The sequence below is a fragment of the Odontesthes bonariensis genome, chromosome 19 (assembly GCF_027942865.1).
Source record: "Odontesthes bonariensis isolate fOdoBon6 chromosome 19, fOdoBon6.hap1, whole genome shotgun sequence".
NCBI classification, from domain to species: domain Eukaryota; kingdom Metazoa; phylum Chordata; class Actinopteri; order Atheriniformes; family Atherinopsidae; genus Odontesthes; species Odontesthes bonariensis.
Genome location: NC_134524.1, coordinates 3,482,536 through 3,504,750, shown reverse-complemented (window position 1 = coordinate 3,504,750; position 22,215 = coordinate 3,482,536). Strand labels below are relative to the sequence as shown.

The 22,215-nt window shown below is 39.1% G+C and overlaps 2 protein-coding genes across 2 annotated transcripts in view; one reads left to right on the top strand and one right to left on the bottom strand.

Annotated features, from left to right (window-relative positions):
• Positions 1-60: 60 nt before the first annotated feature.
• On the bottom strand, positions 61-15,860 carry aimp1b (aminoacyl tRNA synthetase complex interacting multifunctional protein 1b). The gene is made up of 6 exons (XM_075450990.1): positions 15,677-15,860; positions 6,603-6,697; positions 6,243-6,356; positions 3,410-3,789; positions 2,326-2,497; positions 61-761 (listed from the first exon to the last, which is right to left on the bottom strand). Exons 1-6 carry the CDS (start codon positions 15,724-15,726, stop codon positions 595-597), a joined length of 978 nt encoding a protein of 325 aa, XP_075307105.1. The 5' UTR covers positions 15,727-15,860; the 3' UTR covers positions 61-594.
• A 1,907-nt stretch (positions 15,861-17,767) lies between these two features.
• Positions 17,768-22,215, top strand: part of sgms2b (sphingomyelin synthase 2b) — a 19,040-nt gene continuing 14,592 nt past the window's right edge. Inside the window, exon 1 of the mRNA XM_075450746.1 lies at positions 17,768-17,932. The gene's annotated coding sequence lies outside the window, so the exon portion shown is untranslated. The remainder of the gene's footprint in view (positions 17,933-22,215) is intronic.

The window sequence follows — 22,215 nt, the reverse complement described above, 5'->3', positions numbered from 1 at the left end:
TTCAGCAGTTGTGTGTAAAATACAGTTCAAGAAAAACATTTTGCAACTAGATTTGATCGTTTGTGGTAGAAGATTTATTCGGTATTCATGCATTTAAGGAGCATTTACAAAGTATTTCTGGTGTTCTTTGTTCGTCAGATTGCTGACTGACTCTGGTGGCAGGAGGGTCCCAGAACCCTGAGCCGTAGCTGTAACGTTTTAAATACGAAATGATGAAATAAAACCCACGCTAAACAAACTCCTCTGCTCCTAAACTGTGTATTTGTTGGGGCGGTCCGTGGCGTAGTGGGTACAGCAGGCGCCTCATGTACAGAGGCTATAGTCCTCGTGCAGCTGGCCCCGGTTCGAATCCCGCATCGGACGGCCCTGTGCTGCGTGTTATTCCCCTCTCTCTGCCCCTTGCTTCCTGTCTCTCTTCACTGTCCTATATATAATAAAGGCATAAAAAAGCCCCCCAAAAAAACTGTGTATTTGTTGCAGCGTAGTCGTTCTCACGTGAACCAAAAGGACTGTGGTTCCCATCAAAGGTAAAATGAGAGTTTTTCTGCTGATCTGGGCAGGCGCTTCACATAAGAAGAACCATGAACCAGAAGCTTATCTGATGGTGCAGTTGGTGAAGGAGGGCGCCCTGCACAGCCCCTTCCCCTTCACCTCGAACGCGCAGCCTTTGTAGTTGGCCACGCCCTTGCTGTCCACCTTCAGGTCGGGCTGCAGAAGCTCCCAGAGCCTCGGCTTGGACTGCAGCTCCCGGTCCGGTTCTCCTGAACGCACAAACACACAGAGAGCGAAGGAAGACTCGTGAACCGTTTGACAAACGAGTAAATTTGGTGGATGTATGACGAGGGCTGTGTTCGAAACCGCATACTTCTCCTACTACTCCTACTAACTTTTTGAGTTAGTATGCGAGTTTGAGTAAGCGAGAAGTTCCCGGATGCATACTAGATTCTCCGAAATGTTGGGTATGCATCATGAGGTTACTACTCATACTCAAACTACCCAAGATGCAACGTAACGTGACGTCGCCGATCGTCATTTCCTGTCAAAACGGCAGTTTCAAGCTAGCTACAACGAGGGTAGGTTCACTTCCTGTTTTCAAAACAAAATTGTATCGTAATGGCTTTCCCTATGATAAAAGGCAACGGGTATTTTATTTTGTGAAAATAACCGGAAGTGCGTTGCTCACTGCGGCTAGCTTTAGTAGCGCCGATTTCGTGGGAACAAAATTGTAAATAGCGGGTATTTTGTCAGATTCTCAAAATGTTGGGGATCTAAACGACTACTTTCTCGCCTGAAAATGTTTCAAATGTTGCTAAAGTTTACAGAGTTTAGAGCTTAAGAGAAATCAGCTTCAGGCCGGCTCATTTTGGCTCGGGCAGGAGCGAAATGCATTGTGGGAAAACGCTCTGCGTATATCAGTATGCCGTATGGAAGTATGTAGTATGTAGTATGTAGTATGTAGTATGTAGTATGTAGTATGTAGTATGTAGTATGTATGCGGTTTTGAACACAGCCATCATCTGTTGTCCGTAAGAGCAGATCTAAGGAAGTGAAAAGAGACGTTTACAGAACAACATATGACACTACCCTATTTTGGAGGCCTTATAACTCAGCCATAAAGCATCGCACAGACCTCATTCAAAGTTTATATGTGACAGGAGACTCTCGGCTTTAACTGAACCAAAGGGTTTGTTGATACATTATACAGCTTTGACACAACGGCAGTTTGTGTTTTAGGAAGACTGCATCTCCCACTCAAAGGTGTCTCTCCCACTCAAACCGCCACTGTAAATTCGACACTGCACCAATTCCTCGAACAAATGTCTCTCATGTCCAAAATATCTGCCCGATCTGGACAAATTTTACTTCAAAACGTAGGCATTTTTGTCCTCTTTCACCCAAAGTCACACTCATTGAGCTCTGCCACACATATTTCTTAGAAATTGCCTCTGAGCCCAGAGGTCGCCTCTCCATTTCCATTATAAAGGCCTGAAATCATCAAATTGAGGTGAAAAATTATTCTAAAACTGCCATAAAAAACGAGCCAAACATAGTAGCCGAATGAAAATTACACTGCTGGCTTCTGCTGTCTCTTGGGGTGCTGACGGTTCAAGAATTATTTGGATACAACTTTTACTTTTCGAACAGCGACCGTTTGTTTGAGACAGTCGAGTGCAGTCAAAATTATAGTGCGATTTTAAGAAGCCATAGTGAGCGTACATATCAGTGACACAGACACCTGCTCCTGTTACCGGGGCAACGCCTTGTTAGCCTGCTCTGTTCTAAGACTGCTTATGAGTGTATCAGTCATGATGTCGTCATGGTTACCGGGGTAGCTGAGGAAGGTGACTCTGTCTCCAGGGACGGAGCCTGTAGGCGGAGCCAGAAGCTCGACGCAGTCATCAGAGGTGGAGCAACACAGGAGGCGCGCCTGAGAGGCCACGCCCCTCATCTTAGAGGCCTTGACGTTGCAAAGCAACACAGCCAGAGAGCCCTGCAGCTGCGGAGAGAAGTGGTGCACGTTTTAATTTAAAATAAATAAATATATAAATACGGTTCTGTTATTCTATATCATATAAGAGACACCCGTAACATCTTCTAAATGCTTTCTAAATGTTTTTTATTTTAAAAATGCTATAATATTTTAGAAAAAAGTTACAATATGTTGAGAAGGATGTTTTTTTAAAATGTAAATAGGAATATTTTGAGGATATGTGAAAATATTTCAAGAAAAATATGAACTCATGAAAATGTGTGATGATGGAATATTTTAAGAAATAATATCTACAGACTTTTTGGGGAAAAAAGAACATTTTTAGAATTAATTCAAAATATTTTAGTGTTAAGATCAACAGAATATAATATAATATATTTTATATTTATTTATTCATATATTTAATATCTTCAGACATTCCTATGATATTTTATTAAAAAAATAAAATAGCAAAAATATAATATAATAATGATATTTTAATAACAATATAAATGAACTCTTAAGAATAAAAAAGATGGAGATCTATCTATCTATTTATATCAAAATAAAGAACATATCACTTATAAATATTCTAATATCCTAAGTTCTTTCTTCTTGAAAACTGAAGTCCTGATATTTCAAAAATAAATGTTCAATATGTAAATAATTATGTTTTATTAGAGGAATAACTTGAAAACATAATGAGTCGTGAATTTGGAATATTTTCAGAAGTTGGAAATATTTTAATTTTGTGTTAATTTTTAAACAATAAAACTGTTCCTTCTTGGAGAAATAAAGTTCCAATTTTTAAGGAGAAATTCTTGATATATTAAGAATAAGCTTTATGGGTCATTATCTTGAAGGATAAAGTGAAAATATTTTTGAGAAGAAATTTGAAATATTTGAGACATAAACATTAATATTTTGAGTTAAAGTCACCTCGTCCAGGTGTGTCTTCTCTCCCAGCTTGCTGACGACTGTCCGGGGGGCGTTTTCTCCCACGTCCACTTCCTGGATGCTCATGGCTTCAGCCAATGAGTGACGGCGGACACTCAGGATTCGTCCGACTCGCAGGTCCAGACGTGATGCGTCAATCTGAGTCTCCGCCCCCAGAGAGATAGAATCTGAGGTGGGACCCGACATAGCACCTTTCCGCTCCCCTCTCCTCCTCCTCCTCTGCTTCTCTCTGCCCTCCTGTGATGAAGAGGAGGAAGAAGGATTCGCTGGAACAGCAGCCGGGGAGGTGGGTTGATTGGCAGATGTGGAAGGGGCGGAGCTCAGATTCTTAGGAGGCGGAGCCTGAGAGAAGAAAGCTTTGGCTGAAAGAGAGAAATTATGCTAAATCAACAGGAATAAAAGCAGCATTTCAGCTTTAAGTCTATGGCTGGTGTAACCCTGCTGACCAGGTTTGACTTGATAAAGCTTTGATTCAGTTGATGAACAGATTTGTTGTTGAAATGTGTGAAACAGCCAGAGGTGGGTAGTAACAAGTTACATTTACTTGAGTAAGTTTTAAAACAAATTATACTTCAAGGAGTAGTTTTAAATCCCTATACTTTTTACTTTTACTTGAGTAGATGTGTGCAGCAGAAACTGTCCTCTTACTCCGCTACATTAGGCTACAATGAGCTGGTTACTTCTCTTCTTACCTCTTTGGTATTCTACGCCTCATTATTTTTATCCCCCGCGTACGCCTCATTTTAATGTTTTATTCTGACAGAGAGAGAGACTTCCACCAAAGGCTCTACCACCTGACTGTGTTCCACCAATCAGACGCAGCCGTGCAGTCTGGTCACGTGACCGTACTCGATCTCAGCGGCGGGACGGGTTAGCTTTAGCATTAGCAGTCGTAGCAAACAAACAAAGAAACAGATGAAAAATGTCAGAACCAACGGTGGGAAATGAAGACGCAGACGAGGCCTCATACTGAAAGCATGTTTACCTTACAAAGAGTGAGAAACAGCAGCTACATTATGTGTCTTCTGTGTCAACCAAAACAAACGCACATTTCAGCAGAAACTCAACATCTAACTTGAGGAAACATGTAGCGCTAAGTTTCCTAAACTCGTTTTTTCCCCCCATGGATAGGTGAATGTTTGTTTTTTAGGTTACATATGGGTTACAGATGTTTTAAACATTTCCTAAGTCTCTTTTATTTTTTAATGAAGTTCTTGAATTTACCTGGATTATTTTAATTTAAGCTATTTTGTAATTAATTAATTTATTTTAATTTATTTTATCAATTGGATGAACTCTAATTTGCCTAAAGATGATTATTTAGTATTTTTGTCTGTCTGATTGAATGCTTGTGTTAACAAATAAATCAGACGTTACTCAACAGTTACTCAGTCCTTGAGTAGTTTTTTTCACCGAGCACTTTTTTACTCTTACTCAAGTAATTATCTGGATGACTACTTTTTACTTTTACTTGAGTCATATTATTCTGAAGTAACAGTACTTTTACTTGAGTACAATTTTTGGCTGCTCTACCCACCTCTGGAAACAGCTGCGGGTGTCCGTGTGTTTCAGTCTCTGTGAGGACAGTTAACGCTTCAGTGAAGTGAAAACAAGAGGATCATAGTTGTGAACTTAAGTGAGTGAATGGCTGCAGATATGATGAGAGAATACAAGAAAGAAAGTCTTTGACCCTAAACTCGGATTGTTTGGGTTCAGGCCAGTTAAAGGGCAGGACCAACAGAGCTGATGTGGAGCTGATCTCACAGCTGCTTTGTTCATCGTCGCTGCAGAAATTAACATAAAAGCAGAAGGATTTCTGTCTCATCAGGTCTGTAGGTGGTCCGAGGACACATTCTCCTCAGACTGACAAACGAATGTGGACAACAGAGTCCTGGACCATGTCTGAATGGGTCCTTCATCCATCCTCATCCTGTACTGAGAGCCGTTCACTTGTGACTGGATCAACGAGGACTTAGCGTTAGGTCTGAATAGCCCATTTTCTGCTTAAACTGGGCTGAAAGTAGGAAAATATTCTGAAGAATTATGACACGTCTAGACTCAGCTTCAGTTTAATTTATTCATTTGTTGTGTTTCTCTTGATTTCCTCCTGTTTGTCTCGCTGTCTGTGACTCTGGTTTATTATTTCTTTATTTAATGTCTCCTCGTGTTCTTCTAGTCAACTTTATTGTCAATGCTGCCATATGTGCAGGACATACACAGAATTGAAATAGTGCAAAACAGCAATAAACATGAAGTAAAATATAATATATATAAAGCAGGAGGTAAAAAATATTAAAAATATATATACAAGCTAAAAGATATATAAAAACGACAGTGGCAAATCTGTATATTTATGGCAGTATAAACAGAATTGTATTTAACAGTTGGAATTAAGGGTTTAGGGAATAGATGTAAACATGGAGTGTGTGTGTGTGTGTGTGTGTGTGTGTGTGTGTGTGTGTGTGTGTGTGTGTGTGTGTGTGCTTGTTTTAATGACATAATGAGGACAGGTGATTTCACACCAACTTTTGGGGACTTCCTGTGATGTGGGGACAGTACTTTTGACCCAGTGGATGAAGTCATTCTTAAAGGTCAAATACTTTGTTTTAGGATTAGGCATTGTTAGATTTAGGGTTGGGTTTTATTTTTTTTAAATTTATTTATTTATTTTTTGGGTTGGGTTTTCTGATGTGATGTTTACGGATTGGGAATTATTTATATTTAAATAATGGCTCCCCCTGAATCGGTCCAATAACTGAACCGAGTCCCCACAGTCCTAATAAACCAGACTGTGTGTTTGTGTGTGACTTCATACCAGTCCGCCTCTTCTGCTTGTCCTGCAGCTGAGTTCTCAGCTGTTCGATGTCCTTTTTTAGTTTGGCGTTTTCCACCAGCAGCTTCTTCTGCTCTCTGACCGACGCCTGCAGCACTGCAACAAATAAGCGTTCATCTCATCCACAAGGGGGCGCAGTGCTGTTTTTATCCAACTCTGATTCAGTTACAGACATGTGAGCTTTAAATTAAAGCCGTAAAATAACCCATTGAAGTGACATTTTTTTGCTTTTAAATAGGCTGAGATCTATTTTTAAGGATCAGTCAGTTACTGATGATTTACTAAGCTAACAAGCTAGCACTGTAATTAGCATGAGTAACTTTCGCATGTTTCTGGCCTTACGAGCTTTCTCTCTGCTCAGCAGGGCGTGGGTTTTAAAATACTCCATGATCTGCTCGCCGTCCTCTGGATCGAGCTTCAGGAGAGCCGCTTCCAGGCTGAAGACAGAAAAACAGATAAAAAGAGAATTAAAGTGGAGACAGAAGGTAAATTTCTTATTTAAAGTCTAAAGAGTGAGAGTTAGTGATAGTTATTATCATATTCTTTAAAAAAAAAAAAAACACAAAAACATTTTAAGACAAAGTTCTCAAAGTCTAATTGTAGGTCAATGTTAGCTCGATTCTTTCATTGGAAGCCCAAGAACAAGCTGGAGAAATCTTAAGTTAAACAAAGTGTTTAATAGCGGTCACATGTGAAGTTTAGCAGCGCCTCCGTCAGACCGAACCCTGATTTCCGGAAACATTTCATATTTATATTAACCTTTATCTCACAGAGGTTGTTCTTTGGATGTGATATTTATATTTAATGAAATTAATAAGAGACACCCGTAACATCTTCTAAATGTTTTATAAATGGTATATATTTGAAAAATTCTGTAATATTTTACAAAAAAATTACAATATTGAGAAGGATGTTATTTTCTTAAATGTAAATGGGAATATTTTGAGGATATGTGAAAAAGAAAAATATGAACTCATCAAAATGTCACAAAAAACAATCAGAATGATGATGGAATATTTTAAGAAATAATATTTTCAGAATTTTGGGGGAAAAAAATAATATTTTAGAATGAATTCAAAATATTTTAGTGTAAAGATCAACAGAATATAATATATTATATCACATACTTATTTATATATTTAATATCTTCAGACATTCTTATGATATTTTATTAAAAAAATTAAATAGTAACAATATAATATAATAATATTTTAATAACAATATAAATGAACTCTTAAGAATAAAAAAGATGGAGATCTATCTATCTATTTATATCAAAATAAAGAATATATCACTTCTAATATCCTAAGTTCTTTCGTCTTGAGAAAGGAAGTCCTGATATTTCGAAATAAATGTTCAATATGTAAACAATTATGTTTTATTGGAGAAATAACTTGAAAACATATTTGGAATATTTTCAGAATCAGAAACAAAATAAAAAATAAAAAAGTTGGAAATATTTTAATTTTGCATGAATTTTTAAACAATAAAACTTACTTCTTGACAAATAAAGTTCCAATTTATAGCAGCGCTGGACTCGGAGTGACAGAGCTCCGATTTCCGGAAACATTTCATATTTATGTTCACCTTTATCTCACAGAGGTTGTACTTACACTCGACAAAGTATAATTGGACATTTGCTGGTGATGTGAGCAGGCCATCCACCGTCTTCGTCATGTTCTTTGGATGTGATAAACAACATGTGAGTGTTGTTTTTCAGGCATATATCTACTGTCCCAGACCTATCTGTCCTAATAGAGACGCTTTATCTGACCCAGTTATTTTATCCCGCTACGTCATCTTAAAGTCTTGGACACACATTGTGTTTGTATGAGCAGAGTGGAAAAGTACAAACTAGGAACATAGATTATCTAGTAAAATACAGAATATGAATACAAAAAGTCTAAGAACAAAGCCAATTTATAACAGTCAATTAGGACAAGATTAATTAAATTTAAGGTCAAGTAGAAGGAATTTAGGCCAAACCTCTTGTCAGATTACACAAGTTCAGCTCGTGTTCATGTGGTGTTTTTATACAGTAAAAACGTTGAAGGAGAGAAACAACCTGTGAAAACCATGATGTGCAATAAAAGCTTCCCAACAGGTGCTTATCCTACAAAGTCTGCTGCTCACAGGCTTTTATTTTGTAAAAGTCTGTTGCTCACAGGCTTTTATTTTGTAAAAGTCTGTTGCTCACAGGCTTTTATTTTGTAAAAGTCTGTTGCTGTCTGCTGTGGAACAGGAAAAGAAAGTAATCGGCGGATCCACCAAACATGGAGAAGGGTACGGAACTTTTACTCGGCCATTTTCATGTTAAAGTTCTTCCAGACGGCGGAGTCGACAGAACCAAAGTCATCTGTAAACACTGCCAAGTTGAATTGTCTTCTCAGCGTAGTAGTTCCAGTCTAAAATATCACTTAAAGGCAAAACACACAACTGATAGCAGCAAGTCATTCAAGGAAACAGACAGTGGAGCGAGGCTTCTACATAAAAACTACAGAAAGATGCTGATGTTAAAAGTGTGTTTGCACAACAAATGTTATGGCACTTTCATTCATATGGCAGCACATTTAAAATAAAGCTAAATGCTAAAGGCTATACACTACTTTTGGATTCATTTTTGGATTTTGCATACAAATGAGATTAATCGTGATTAATCAGGGAAATCCTGTGATTAATTAGATTAAACATTTTAATCGTTGCCCAGCCCGAGTTTCTATGATTTATCAGTAATAAAATATTGGTTTTATGAGATTTAAAAGTCATTGCATTTAGTTTTGATTCTCATTTGAGTTTTGTGGCATTACGGTTGTTAAAGATGAAAATTCAGCGTCTGAAGTTAAGTTGGAGAAGTTTATAGGTTCAGGATCAACTAAAACCAGCTGAACTCGAAGCTCAAGTGAACATTCAGTTCAGTTCAGTTTTATTTATAAATAAAACCAAATCAAATGTCATCTCAAAGCATTTCAGAGATACAGTCCATCTTGACGTCTTTGATACGAACATAATGAGCTCCTGTGTCTCTTTATGATGTGACCTGCACAGAGTGACACTCCAGTGGGCGTGGCTAAAACAACATCCGCCTCTGAAATGATGGACGGCATGCAAATGAAACGGGTGGTGATGTCATCAAAGAGTGGATTAAATATTTACACAGATGATATCTCAGAGGACGAGAAGGATCGCCACAGGGTAAGTGTAAAGTGTCAGATTTAAGATTCTATCATAACAGAAATTAAACACTTCAAAGCATTTCCTGGCTGATATGTTGATGTTATGTTGTTGATGCGTTTAGCATCAAAGTTTATCCAAAGCGACTTACACATGAGGATGTAACATTAAAGCTAACATCAAAGCTAACAATAAGCTTCAGTGAGGAAAAAAAACACCAGTCAGACTCAGAGGTGTCAGGGTGGAGATAGAGTTCAGGCATAGAGGGAAGAACAGGACAGGGGATGCTCTCTGAAGAGCTTGTTGAAGATATTCAGGGACGCCTCTGTTCTGGAAGCTGTATGACATCCCATATCAGCAACATCATTTATGAACATCTTCTTCCCCCCTGCTGCGTCCTGTGAGCAGAGTTCCAGCCTCGTTTTGGTGTTGATGAAGGTAGTCCGGCTAGTTGGCTGGGGTTTAAAAAATAAAGCGTTTTGCTTCTCAAAACAATATGCGTTCAACAGAGTAATACATTTGCATCACAAAATGGTTCTCCAGGAAAAAGTCAGACCTCTCAATCGCTTGGCCCTATTTTCTCTCCCTTTGTATCACTGCCTGCTGCCGCCTGCCGACAGCCGCGCCTGTTACGGAGTTTGCTGCTCGGGCTGCACTTCGGTCTGCACAGTTTACACAGCAGGCAGTGATACGAAGGGAGAGAAAATAGGGCCAAGCGATTGTGAGGTCTGACTTTTTCCTGGAGAACGATTTTGTGATGCAAATGTATTACTCTGTTGAACGCATATTGTTTTGAGAAGCAAAACGCTTTATTTTTTAAACCCCAGCCAACAAAATATAAATGTATTTTATTTATTCAGCCCTTTACAGATGATCCTTACGGTGTACCAAAGTGCTTTACAGCAGGTAATAAATAAAGAGAAGAAGAAGTAAAAACAAATAAAAACAATAAGAGAACAGTGAAAGCAATAAAAGACAACAAAATCAAATAAGATAAAATAAGATAAAAGTGTCATCATACTACTGGGCATTAAAAGCCATCCTAAATAAGCAGGTTTTTAGCCAAGATGTGAAAAATTTAGTGAGCTAGCCGGACTACCTTCATCAACACCAAAACGAGGCTGGAACTCTGCTCACAGGACGCAGCAGGGGGTAAGAAGATGTTCAGAAATGATGCTGCTGATATGGGATGTCATACAGCTTCATGTCAGAAGAGGCGAACTGTCCCTTTAAGTGTGGTGTAGGTGTAACCGATGTAACCAGCTAATAGTTTTGTTTTGTTCATTTCACCATAAATACATTTTTCTCTTGTTCTCATTTTGTTGTTAATTTCAATTGTTTTGTAATATTTTTCATTGGGAGCTTTTATTTTCATTTTGTTTTTATTGCGTCACCGGAACTTATTGGTGATGTCACATCCTGTCAATTGCGCCAATCTTGTCAGTTGGTCTCTGGGATCGCTGAGTAGGTGTGTGTGAGAGGTGGCGAAGTGGCTTTAATTTTAATATATCTGTTCACATACAGAATAAACCCCCCTTCTTCTGGCTGGCAAGCAGAGGTTGTCCTGTTACTTTGTTCACAACACAACGCAGAGAGGAACGCTTTTAGCCAGAGTCGAATCACTCCGGTTACATAGGCACTGCTTCGCAACCGGAGTGACAGAGTCGTGACGTAAGCCTTTGAAAGAGCATTCAAGAAGATGGGAGCTGTTCCATTAAGGACTCTGTAGGCTAACATCAGTGACTTGTGACGGGTGGATTTGGGTTGTATAGCTTCATGGTTTACACAGAGACCAGAAGATTTTACCCTGATTTTCAAGGTGTTAATTGAAAAAGCCACTTTATGTAAATATTTCTACCTATAATTTATAAAAAAAAATTCCAGAACATTTGAACTAAAATGATTAGATTGAAATGACGGATGTTGGAGCTCCTCCCTCCGGATAGTGAAGCTCCTCCCCCCTGGATGATGGAGCTCCTCCCCCTGGTTGGTGGAGCTCCTCCCAGTGGATGATGGAGCTCCTCCCCCTGGATGTTGGAGCTCCTCCCCCTGGTTGGTGGAGCTCCTCCCCCTGGATGTTGGAGCTCCTCCCTCCGGATAGTGGAGCTCCTCCCCCCTGGATGGTGGAGCTCCTCCCCCTGGATAATGGAGCTCCTCCCCCTGGATGATGGAGCTCCTCCCCCTGGTTGGTGGAGCTCCTCCCCCTGGATGATGGAGCTCCTCCCCCTGGATGGTGGAGCTCCTCCCCCTGGTTGATGGAGCTCCTCCCCCTGGATGATGGAGCTCCTCCCCCTAGATGATGGAGCTCCTCCCCCTGGTTGATGGAGCTCCTCCCCCTGGATGATGGCGCTCCTCCCCCCTGGATGGTGGAGCTCCTCCCCCCTGGATGATGGAGCTCCTCCCCCTGGTTGGTGGAGCTCCTCCCCCTGGATAATGGAGCTCCTCCCCCTGGTTGGTGGAGCTCCTCCCCCTGGATGATGGAGCTCCTCCCCGTGGTTGGTGGAGCTCCTCCCCCTGGATGATGGAGCTCCTCCCCCTGGATGATGGAGCTCCTCCCCCTAGATGGTGGAGCTCCTCCCTCTGGATGATGGAGCTCCTCCCCCTGGTTGGTGGAGCTCCTCCCCCTGGATGGTGGAGCTCCTCCCCCTGGTTGATGGAGCTCCTCCCCCTGGAGGATGGAGCTCCTCCCCCTAGATGATGGAGCTCCTCCCCCTGGTTGGTGGAGCTCCTCCCCCTGGATGGTGGAGCTCCTCCCCCTGGATGATGGAGCTCCTCCCCCTGGTTGGTGGAGCTCCTCCCCCTGGATGATGGAGCTACTCCCCCTGGTTGGTGGAGCTCCTCCCCCTGGATGATGGAGCTCCTCCCCCTGGTTGGTGGAGCTCCTATCCCTGGATGATGGAGCTTTGGGCCCCCGTTGTCCTTCTCCATCACTTTAACTGTGTGGTGCCGCTCCATAAAGGGTCTTTATAGATAAAGGTCTTTATCACTCTTAGTCTGATCCCTCCCCTGAGACTAGTTTGCCTTGGGAGACCCTACCAGGGGGCAGATGCCCCAACAGCACAGCTCTCAGGATCATGATATCTGTTTACACAACTAGCTTTAGCATGCTATGCTAATGCAGTGATACTTGAAGAGAGTGATAGGCTGTGTTCGAAACCGCCTACTACATACTACATACTTCCATACTGCATACTAAATACTACATACTGCATACTCATCGATCAGACAGTATGCAGAGCGTTTACCCACAATGCATTGCGCTCCTGCCCGAGCTGACATCAGCCGGCCTGAAGCTGATTTCTCTTAAGCTCTAAACTCTGTAAACTTTAGCAACATTTGAAACATTTTCAGGTGAGAAAGTAGTCGTTTAGATCCCCAACGTGTTGAAAACCTGACAAAATACCGGCTGTTTACAATTTTGTTCCCACGAATTCGGCGCTTCTAAAGCTAGCCGCAGTGAGCAACGCACTTCCTGTTATTTTCACAAAATAAAATACCCGTTGCCTTTTATCATAGGGAAAGCCATTACCATACAATTGGTGCTTTTGTTTTGAAAACAGGAAGTGAACCTACCCTCGTTGTAGCTAGCTTGAAACTGTCGTTTTGACGGGAAATGACGATCGGCGACGTCACGTTTCGTTGCATCTTGGGTAGTTTGAGTATGAGTAGTAACCTCATGATGCATACCCAACATTTAGGAGAATCTAGTATGCATCCGGGAACTTAAAAAAAGTAAAAGTTAGTAGGAGTAGTGGGAGTAGTGGGAGTAGTGGGAGTAGTAGGCGGTTTCGAACCCAGCCATACTCTCGGTCCTTTATCTTAAATAATATTTGTAAATAAATTAATTGTTTTTTATACATTTCATGGTGCACCGTCCTCTGCTATAAACATTTTGTGTTTTTTACCTCTTAAACCACGACTGAAATGACAGTTTAACTCGGTGAGGATCAGTGGAGCGCTTCATTAACATAAACTGAGACAACACAGCATAGAAAGAGCCGTCAGCACAGTTTAGATAGACCTTATCTGTGACGGAGAGCCGACACGTATCCCATTAAAGCTTTAAACACGCACTGTATGTTTGGATAATGATAAACCGCCAGCTACTGACGCACACATCAGTCTGGTCAGCGTTTACATACACAAACACACTTAACTGACACTCTTATCTCTACTTTACCAGAGAGAAAATCCCCCCCAGCGATCAAAAATAATCTGATTATAATAGATTATCTAGTGCATAAAGAAAAATCAGGCTGGTTCCGTTTATTTTCCTGTTGAACATATTTTTAATTTAAGAATCTAACCCACTTTTTTATTTTGGCTGCATCTTAAAAACGGTTAAAGACAAAGAGAAACGTTAAATGGGAAAAATGTTGAGTGGGACCCAAAGTTAATGACGGTCATACATGGTGAAAACTCACCTTTTTAGAAAAGCCTTTAGTTTCACTGAAAAATCTTGAAATTATTTTTTTTGTTTACATTTGGTCTGTGATGAGCTGCTTGTTGCACAAACTCGATGCCCAACGGAGCGTTCTCCATCGCGTTGTTTGTTTCTTTCTGACGGCGACAACAACAGGAATATCGTCTCCTTGGACTTCCGGGTCACGACCCCGGGAAAACATCTGGAGCATGCGCAGAACGCAAAGTCTGATTCACCACGTGCTTCAGCGTCTACAAGCAGGTTTAGAGTGACTTTAACCCAGTTATCTCGGGGTCTGAATCCCATCCGATCCAGTTCTTAGTCAGATTAAGGTGTCTACATGCACTTAATAACTCAGTCTGATTGTAATTTAGCCAATAATCTGATCCAATCCAGTTCTTAGTCAGATTAAGGTGTCTACATGCACTTAATAACTCAGTCTGATGGTAATTTAGCCAATAATCTGATCCAATCCAGTTCTTAGTCAGATTAAGGTGTCTACATGCACTTAATAACTCAGTCTGATTGTAATTTAGCCAATAATCTGATCCAATCCAGTTCTTAGTCAGATTAAGGTGTCTACATGCACTTAATAACTCAGTCTGATTGTAATTTAGCCAACAATCTGATCCTTTCAGTGCCATGTGACCCCACTGAATGGTTTCCATTCAGACCCCCCCCCCGTGCTCCATCTACCTCCACCTTTTCCCTGTCATTACCATCTTGGTGCCTTCCTCACCTTTGTGTTGAACTCCCCACTCTCTACAATCCATCACTCCAATTTTACCTCCTACTTTATATATATAAATTATATTTTACTTCATGTTTATTGCTGTTTTGCACCAGGTATAAGAAGGAAACACTATTTCAATTCTGTGTACGTCCTGCACATATGGCAGCATTGACAATAAAGTCTGACTGTGAGCAAACTCTGACCCTAAAGCCAAAATTTATACCATAATTTCACCTTTTCATCAAAAATGTTACACTGAAAGACGTCTTAATTTGTGAGTTTGATTCAAAGAATACACGTCTGCCATCTAGTGGTGACCGTGGGGAACAATTCATGTGAATATGTAATATTTACACCACAGGTTTTATATTAAACTTGTGACGCATGTTGTGATGTTATATTATAATTTAAACCCAAAAAGCTAAAAAAAAAAAAAAAAGCACATTTCATGCTTTATTATTCTTAATCCCCACAATGTAGATGGAAACAATGTGTCCCCATATTACTGAAACACAAACACGCACACAGCAGCTGCTGAGCTCCTGACATATAGAGAGAGAAACAACAGCTGCAAACAGGCATGAAGCTAAAAATATCTGCGGCAACACACACCCACACATGCAGAATCTGATCTGCAGCAAGCAAACCAAATAATACAAGACAACTAAATATGTGAAAGAAACACCCAACAAGTTTCAGGATTGTATAAGGAGAAAGGTTTCAGCCGATTGGACGTCGTGATCGAGGCCCAGCATTGGATCTGCTTTAGATTAACGATTAAATTAAATATTTACCGAGTATTTAACTGCCTATACGTTTATTTTGATTGTTTACTTGGAAAATAAAGATAAAACTGGCTGAAAAACGAGGAAAAACATACCAGTGGTAAAGGAAAACGTAATTAAAGCAACATTAGATATTTAGATATGTAAAAACAATCTAATGTGAGGTTCTTTAGCAGCAATGAAGAGGTAGAAATCAGGCTAATCGGACCTTTACGTGCCCTCTGCAGGGATCTGCTTCATCACCTGCAGGACTTTAATGCTCCAGAGCGAGAGGAGCGACCCGGAGAGGAATCAAGGTTTTTACCTGGGGGGGAACAGGTTGTCCGTGTTGTTCGTGTTGTTCGTGTTGTTCATGTTGTCGGTCGGCCGGACGCTCACACACAGAAAGCTCACGGGCTGCGTTTCGTCTCAGATACTCCGTCTGTCAGCTGTCTTCTTCCATCTCCAGCTGGAGCCGGCGTCGTCTTTGGCTGGAGGTCAGAGGTCACATGCCTCCACTCCAAACCAAAGAAGAAGAATGAGGGGAGAAAGCAGTCATTTATACATTTGAAATGAGCATGGTTTGAGCCCCAGCTACTGCAACATAACTATCCAATCTCATAGTATACTGCAGTTTGAGCTCTCTGATAGAATTAATTTAACTTTTCATGCAATAAGCTCATTTGTTTACTTAATTTAATCAAATTTTGGAACTGTTTTTCATGACTGTATAGATATATATTAATTCACTTATTCGTATTTTCAATATAAGTTGTGAAACATGTTGATAACTGATTTCTGTTGACCCCAAAAGTCTGAATTGTGTTCTGATTTAAACATATTTTTGGTGTTTCTCATTTTGTTTTTAAAGAAATTGATAAAATTAGAATGAAAAATACTTAATAAAGCATCAACAAACATTAACACACAATTTTCTGAGTCATTTCAGGAGTTGGTATGTGATGAGTGTGTCTTTATATTCATTCAGGAAGGATAAGATTCAGGTCAGCGTGTTGAGTTTTGGTGTTTAAGTAGACGATCAGCACCCCCTGGTGGAAGACACGGGTACTGCAATGCAAAAACTGAATTTATTATTACATCTTTCTGTTACTGCTGCACCTCCAGTGTCTGTTTTCAATAACAGTTTCTGGTTAGAAACTATACAGACTTCATGATGTTCTGTTTTTCAGGAGGTTGGAAATGTTAAAGTTTAATAGAAACTTTAAAGGTGTATTTTGAAAGAGAAATCTGTTTTCTGTTTCCTTTTCTGCTTTCAATGTTTTTAATTGTAAAAAGAATCGACAACAATGACTCATAGTATATATATATATTATTATCATTGAACTAAAAATTGCTTTTGGCATCAATCTTCATGAACATCCTTTTGAAAAATGATTTTTTTTTTGCTTCTTTTTTTCTGACATTTCTCTTAATACTAACAGTTTTTCAAAGTAAATTGGTGGGAAAAGTCAATAAAATAAAATTTTCTGTGTTAATTCACTTTCTTATCCAATTCACAATAATATCTTTTAATTCTCAAAAGAAGACAAACATTTAGTCAATCGCCTTTACGTTCATTCATATATTAATTAAGTCAAAGTCAAAGTCAACTTTATTGTCAAATCTGTATACGTACAGGACATACACAGGATTAACACTTTAATACACAGCAAAAATAAACTATAGTAAGCGGTAAACAGAGTGACAGTACCAATGTGGATATATATATATACAAAGTCTCTGACATTGACATCAGAAGTAAAGTGGCATATGCAGAAGTAAGTAAAATAAATATATTTATGTGCAAAGTAAAGGTCCTTCATATATTCTTACGATTAAAATTATGGTACGCAGTGGATTTGGAGTAGTGCAAATATAAACAATAGTGCAATTAAGTAAATATTTACATTTGTTATCATGAATTGCTTTATAAAGTCTAATAATGAAAGTAATTTCTATTTAAAACATTAACAGATTTGATCTATTGTAGCATAAATAGTACATATCCATTTAAAAAAAAACTCTTCATTTGGTAAATTTGTACATAGCGAATGTTTATTCACTATTTTTATTTTAATTTATTTTATTCTATTCAATTTGCTTGTTTTTACTTTAATTGTTTTCACATATTTTACTGTATGCTGCAACAAAACAATTTCCCAAATAGGGTTGAATAAAGTATTTCTCTATCTATCTATCTATCTATCTATCTATCTATCTATCTATCTATCTAAATTTGAGTTTTTCCGGAGCTAACGGGCCTCCGTACTGTTACGTGGCGACGTAATCTCCGGACTTTCTCGAGTGAAACCGAGCTCAGATGAGTAACAGCGGCCGTTTACGTGGAAGTGTCAGTTGGTGGGCGTGTCCCTGATGTGGGCGGAAGCGGCCGCACCATATTTGGAGTTTTAACTCTGACGGGCAGGAGGCGCGAGGCACGGGCGGGGTCTATACCTCAGCAGATTGACTCGCGCTCATTTAGAATCCTCATTCAAGGAGTGAGGCAGCAAAGAGTAGGAGACGGGAAGCCACGAGGAAGAAAAAGCGAACATTTTTGTGGAAAATCTGCCGTCAAAAAGCGGTGAGTTTGTTTTTAATCAACTTCACGCGCAGAAACGCGCAGTTTTTAGGAAGTTCTTTCCGGTTTGTGACGGAGAAAAGACGCGGAAAGGTGTCGCGGTCCGCCTGACGTAAAAAAAAAAAAGGTCCGTCCGACAGGTGTGTTTCCGGTAAAGTTGGATTAAAAAAAAAAAAAAAGGTGTGTTTCCGGTTTTCACGGCTGGAGTTCAGTTTAACTTCCCCGGAAGCACGAGGGCTGAGTGATTAACTGGAAATTAGTTTTTAAGGTGCTTTATTTTTATTCTAATGGCCTTGAAAATGTAATGTTTAACGTGAAAAAAAAATCTGTTTTATTGGGTTATAGAGCATCTATCTTATTTTATTTGTTTGTTTCATAACATAATGAACAAGTTAACCATAGAAATCGATGGTTTAATTTATGCTTCTTTGGTAAAGATGCACTTCTTTAGAGTAACTGAGCAAAACTTTGAAGGATTTGAGCTAAAATCATAAGAAAATCTATTGGTTTCCTATTTTTAGTTTATGTAGATGGATGAAAACTCACAGTTTCATCCTTAAATCATGTTTAATTCCTCTTATTAAAACATGGCTCCCAAAACACACAGTAGACTGTGATGAATATACATTAAAACTATTAAAACTTTACACATATGATTATATTTAGTTGATTTTAGTGTTGACTGATAGAAAGTTAGTTGGATAAACATGGCAGCTTCACAGAATATGATCGTTCCTGTAGTTTAACAGCTTCTTAAACAGAATATCTTTGGAGTTTTAGTTAAATTAAATTGGATATTTTTGATAAATAATGAGGCTTTCTGGGTAGCTGTTTGTAATGATTCTGAAAAAGTGAACCGGAGCTGGAAACCATCGGGCAGACGGGTGAGTTTGCTGCTCGCAGCCCTCGTCTGTCTTGTGTTGATGAATCATCTCCAATTTGGGGAAATTGAATTCTCATGCTCGTAACTTGATTACGCTTCATTTCTGTTACTCTGTAAACAGGATGTTACCCAGAGGCGGGCACAGGGAGGTTTTTGGGGCATAAATGCATCCAAACGGCAGCTGGAACGAAAGTAAAAGTCCATGTTTGAGTGTTGAGCTCGACGGGGAAAAACAACTGTTTAGATAATAAAGGAGTTAATTCATTAATTCACCTCCAACAGAGTAAAGAATTAAGTTTAATTTCCTGAAAAACAAAGACTCATTCCTTCCTGTAAGCTTTAAAGTGTCCTGATCAGCAGTTCTGCAGCTTCCTGAGTTTCTCTTTGGACATTTTCTGCTTCTTCTTCCTTGTTTCTGAGGATCTTCACAGGAATGTGTTCTTTCTTTGTTAAGGCGAGACGCGGCAGGCAAAAACAGTGATTTTTCATGCAATTTTTTTTAGATTTTGGGCCAGTCTACTCCTTCAACATGTGTTCTTTAGACCTGCTATAAAGAAAACGTTGCAAATATAAATTAAAATGTTTATTTCATCACATTTTGTTTACTCGCGGCAGCACGTTTCGCCCAAATTTACCAAAATGAATTCCTCTATTTAAAGCTTTAAATGCAGTTTTCTCAAAATCAGTTTTTTGTATTTTTCCAGTATTAGTATCTCAGCCTATGGAGCACCTACTAACACCAAACTTTCCAGTTATACACTTAGCAGTATTCTGAAGATATTTACTGAAGGATTTGTTGATAAATTATTCCTGGCCTGATTTATGTGACATTATAATAAAAAATATGGCGAAAATTGCTGTTTTTTAGGCTATGGGCAGTATATTTGATTTCCTAGGAAAGGACAGCAGATATCCTGAAACCCATCTGTAATTTTCTTTTTACTTTGCGTGTAAACAAAATGAAAAAAGAATTTTGCACCTGGCTTTATCATATGTTCAGATCTATTTTCCGGAAATATATGCAAATGTGCGCATATTTAATCAATTTAATTCAATTCAAAATGTATTTATAAAGCACATTAAAACAACCTCAGCTGACCAAAGTGCTTCAGAAAAGCAACTGCATCACATATTAAGAGAGTTATCAATAATAAACAATAAAATAAAATTTTGAGATAAAATAATATATATATATATCAAATAAATATATAGATCAAATAAAATAAATTTATAGATAAAATAACAATAAAAGTAGCAAGCCAAGGTAAACTCCATTTCAGCGAGTGGAAGGCCAGGGAAAAGAGATATGTTTTCAGTCTGTGTGTATATATATATATAAAGAATTACAGTAATCCAAACGCCATGTTATAAATGCGTGGATTGCTGTTTCAAAATCAGCCCGAGGAAGATAAGATTTAATCTTTGCAAGAGTCCTCAGCTGGTAAAAACCGGCCTTGATGACACGCTGATGTGCTTATCAAATTAAAACAAAGGACCAATCGCACTATCATGTCCATGCAGGGGATTCCTTTATCCCAACACCAGAATCTCAGTTTTATCTTTATTTAGGTTCAGAAAGTTCAATTTCAAGCATGCCTGTACCTCCCCGAGACCACCCTGCAGCATCTGTACTGCGGACTGGCTGTCGTCGGTGGTTACAGGAAGATAAATGTGAACGTCGTCTGCAAAGCAGTGAAGAAGGACTTTGTGCTTTTTAGAAATGGACCCATGGGGGAGCATGTACAGGGCAAAAAGAGCAGGTGCTAATATCGACCCTTGGGGTACACCACAGTTCAGAGGAGACACACAGGAGGATTTACAGAAGAACTCCTGGTAGAGAGATGGGACCGAAACCAACTGAGTGCTGCACCTTTAATGCCAACAAGTGTCTCCAGGCGGGTCAGAAGGATCCTGTGAGCCACAGTATCGAAGGTCTAAAAGTCTAAAAGCAAAAGGACGGCCGATTTCCCCGCGTCAGCAGTTAAAAGAAGGTCATTAAAAACTTTTAAAAGGGCCGTTTCAGTGCTGCGACGCAATTTAAAACCATTTAATGAGATGATGCCTCATTTGCATAAGTAAACATACAAATTTATAAAACTTGTAATACATTTTTTTTCATATTTGTATAAATAATCAACTGAGGAAGTTTCATGGTGATATCTGTTATTTTAAAATATTACCCTGTTCACCTGTAGTGTCTAAAATGAACAGAAACAGACATTTAATTATAATTTCTTGTATAACAGTTCATTTCCAACTACATTTGTATGATTTTGACAGCCATATTAAGTATTTTATGTAGTTTTTGAAGCATTTTGGTCATGAGACGCCTTTTATTTCTTTATATTTTGCATCCAAGCAGCTTAAGTGATCTTCAGCAACAGTTTCAACACTTTCTGAAGGTCTTTCAGCGTTTTTCTTTGGACATTTTCTGCCTTTTCACTCATCTTCAGTCCAGTTTTTTCTTTGTTCAGCCACTTAACTCTGAGCTGTGAACCATTCAGGCAGGAAAAAGGCTCCTAACTCAAGGGATGAACCAGTGTTGTGTCCACACAGAACAGACAACTCAGCAAAGAAGCCGTTTTAAACTGGATCTTTAGGCACTTTGTTCCCAGCAGCCTGTCAGAGACACATCATTTGTTCCCATTTCTTTAGCTGCATCTGTGAAAAACAGCTTCATAGTTTCAACTTTTTTGTACATTTACGTTAAAACTGCTTTCAGTTACCAAAAGAGTCAAATTAATATAAGAAATTCAGTTTAAAAAAAATCCTAATCCCAAAATAATGAACGTTATCACTTCTAAAAGTAGAAAAGTAGGAAAAAAAACGACAATAATAAGAATTACATGTTATTCAACATCAAGAAAAAGTAAATAAGATTCAATTTAAAGCTTAAAAAAGGAATATAAGATATAATCTAATGACTAATTATGGAACAATTAATATAAATGAAATGATTAAACTGTTTTATGCCACCAGAAATGAATAATCTAGAAGCTCTTTGTGGGTTTTAGACTGGAATTAAGATTTGTTCCCATTTCTTTAGCTGCATGTGTGAAAAACAGCAAAGATAACACAGTGTGACAGACAGAAAACAGGATTTCTGCAGCAACAAGCTGATTCCCAAAGAGCTGTTAGCTGAAAACTTGGCATATCTCAGCATGGTGTGCAGTGTGTCCTTAAAACATGAGAGGGTTCAGGCTGTGTTGGAGGATAAAGGAGCTCAGAGCAGATAGTCACCTTAAAGCTGTATGACTCACGTGCACGCACCACACGTGCACTTTTTGTGTGAAACAGGAGGCCTTTAACAGGAGATGGAGGCCACGTTTGGGCTGCTGCGGGTCACAACTTCAGGTGCAGATGTGCAGCTCTGAGCTCTGACTGTGTTCAGGACGGTTTTGAC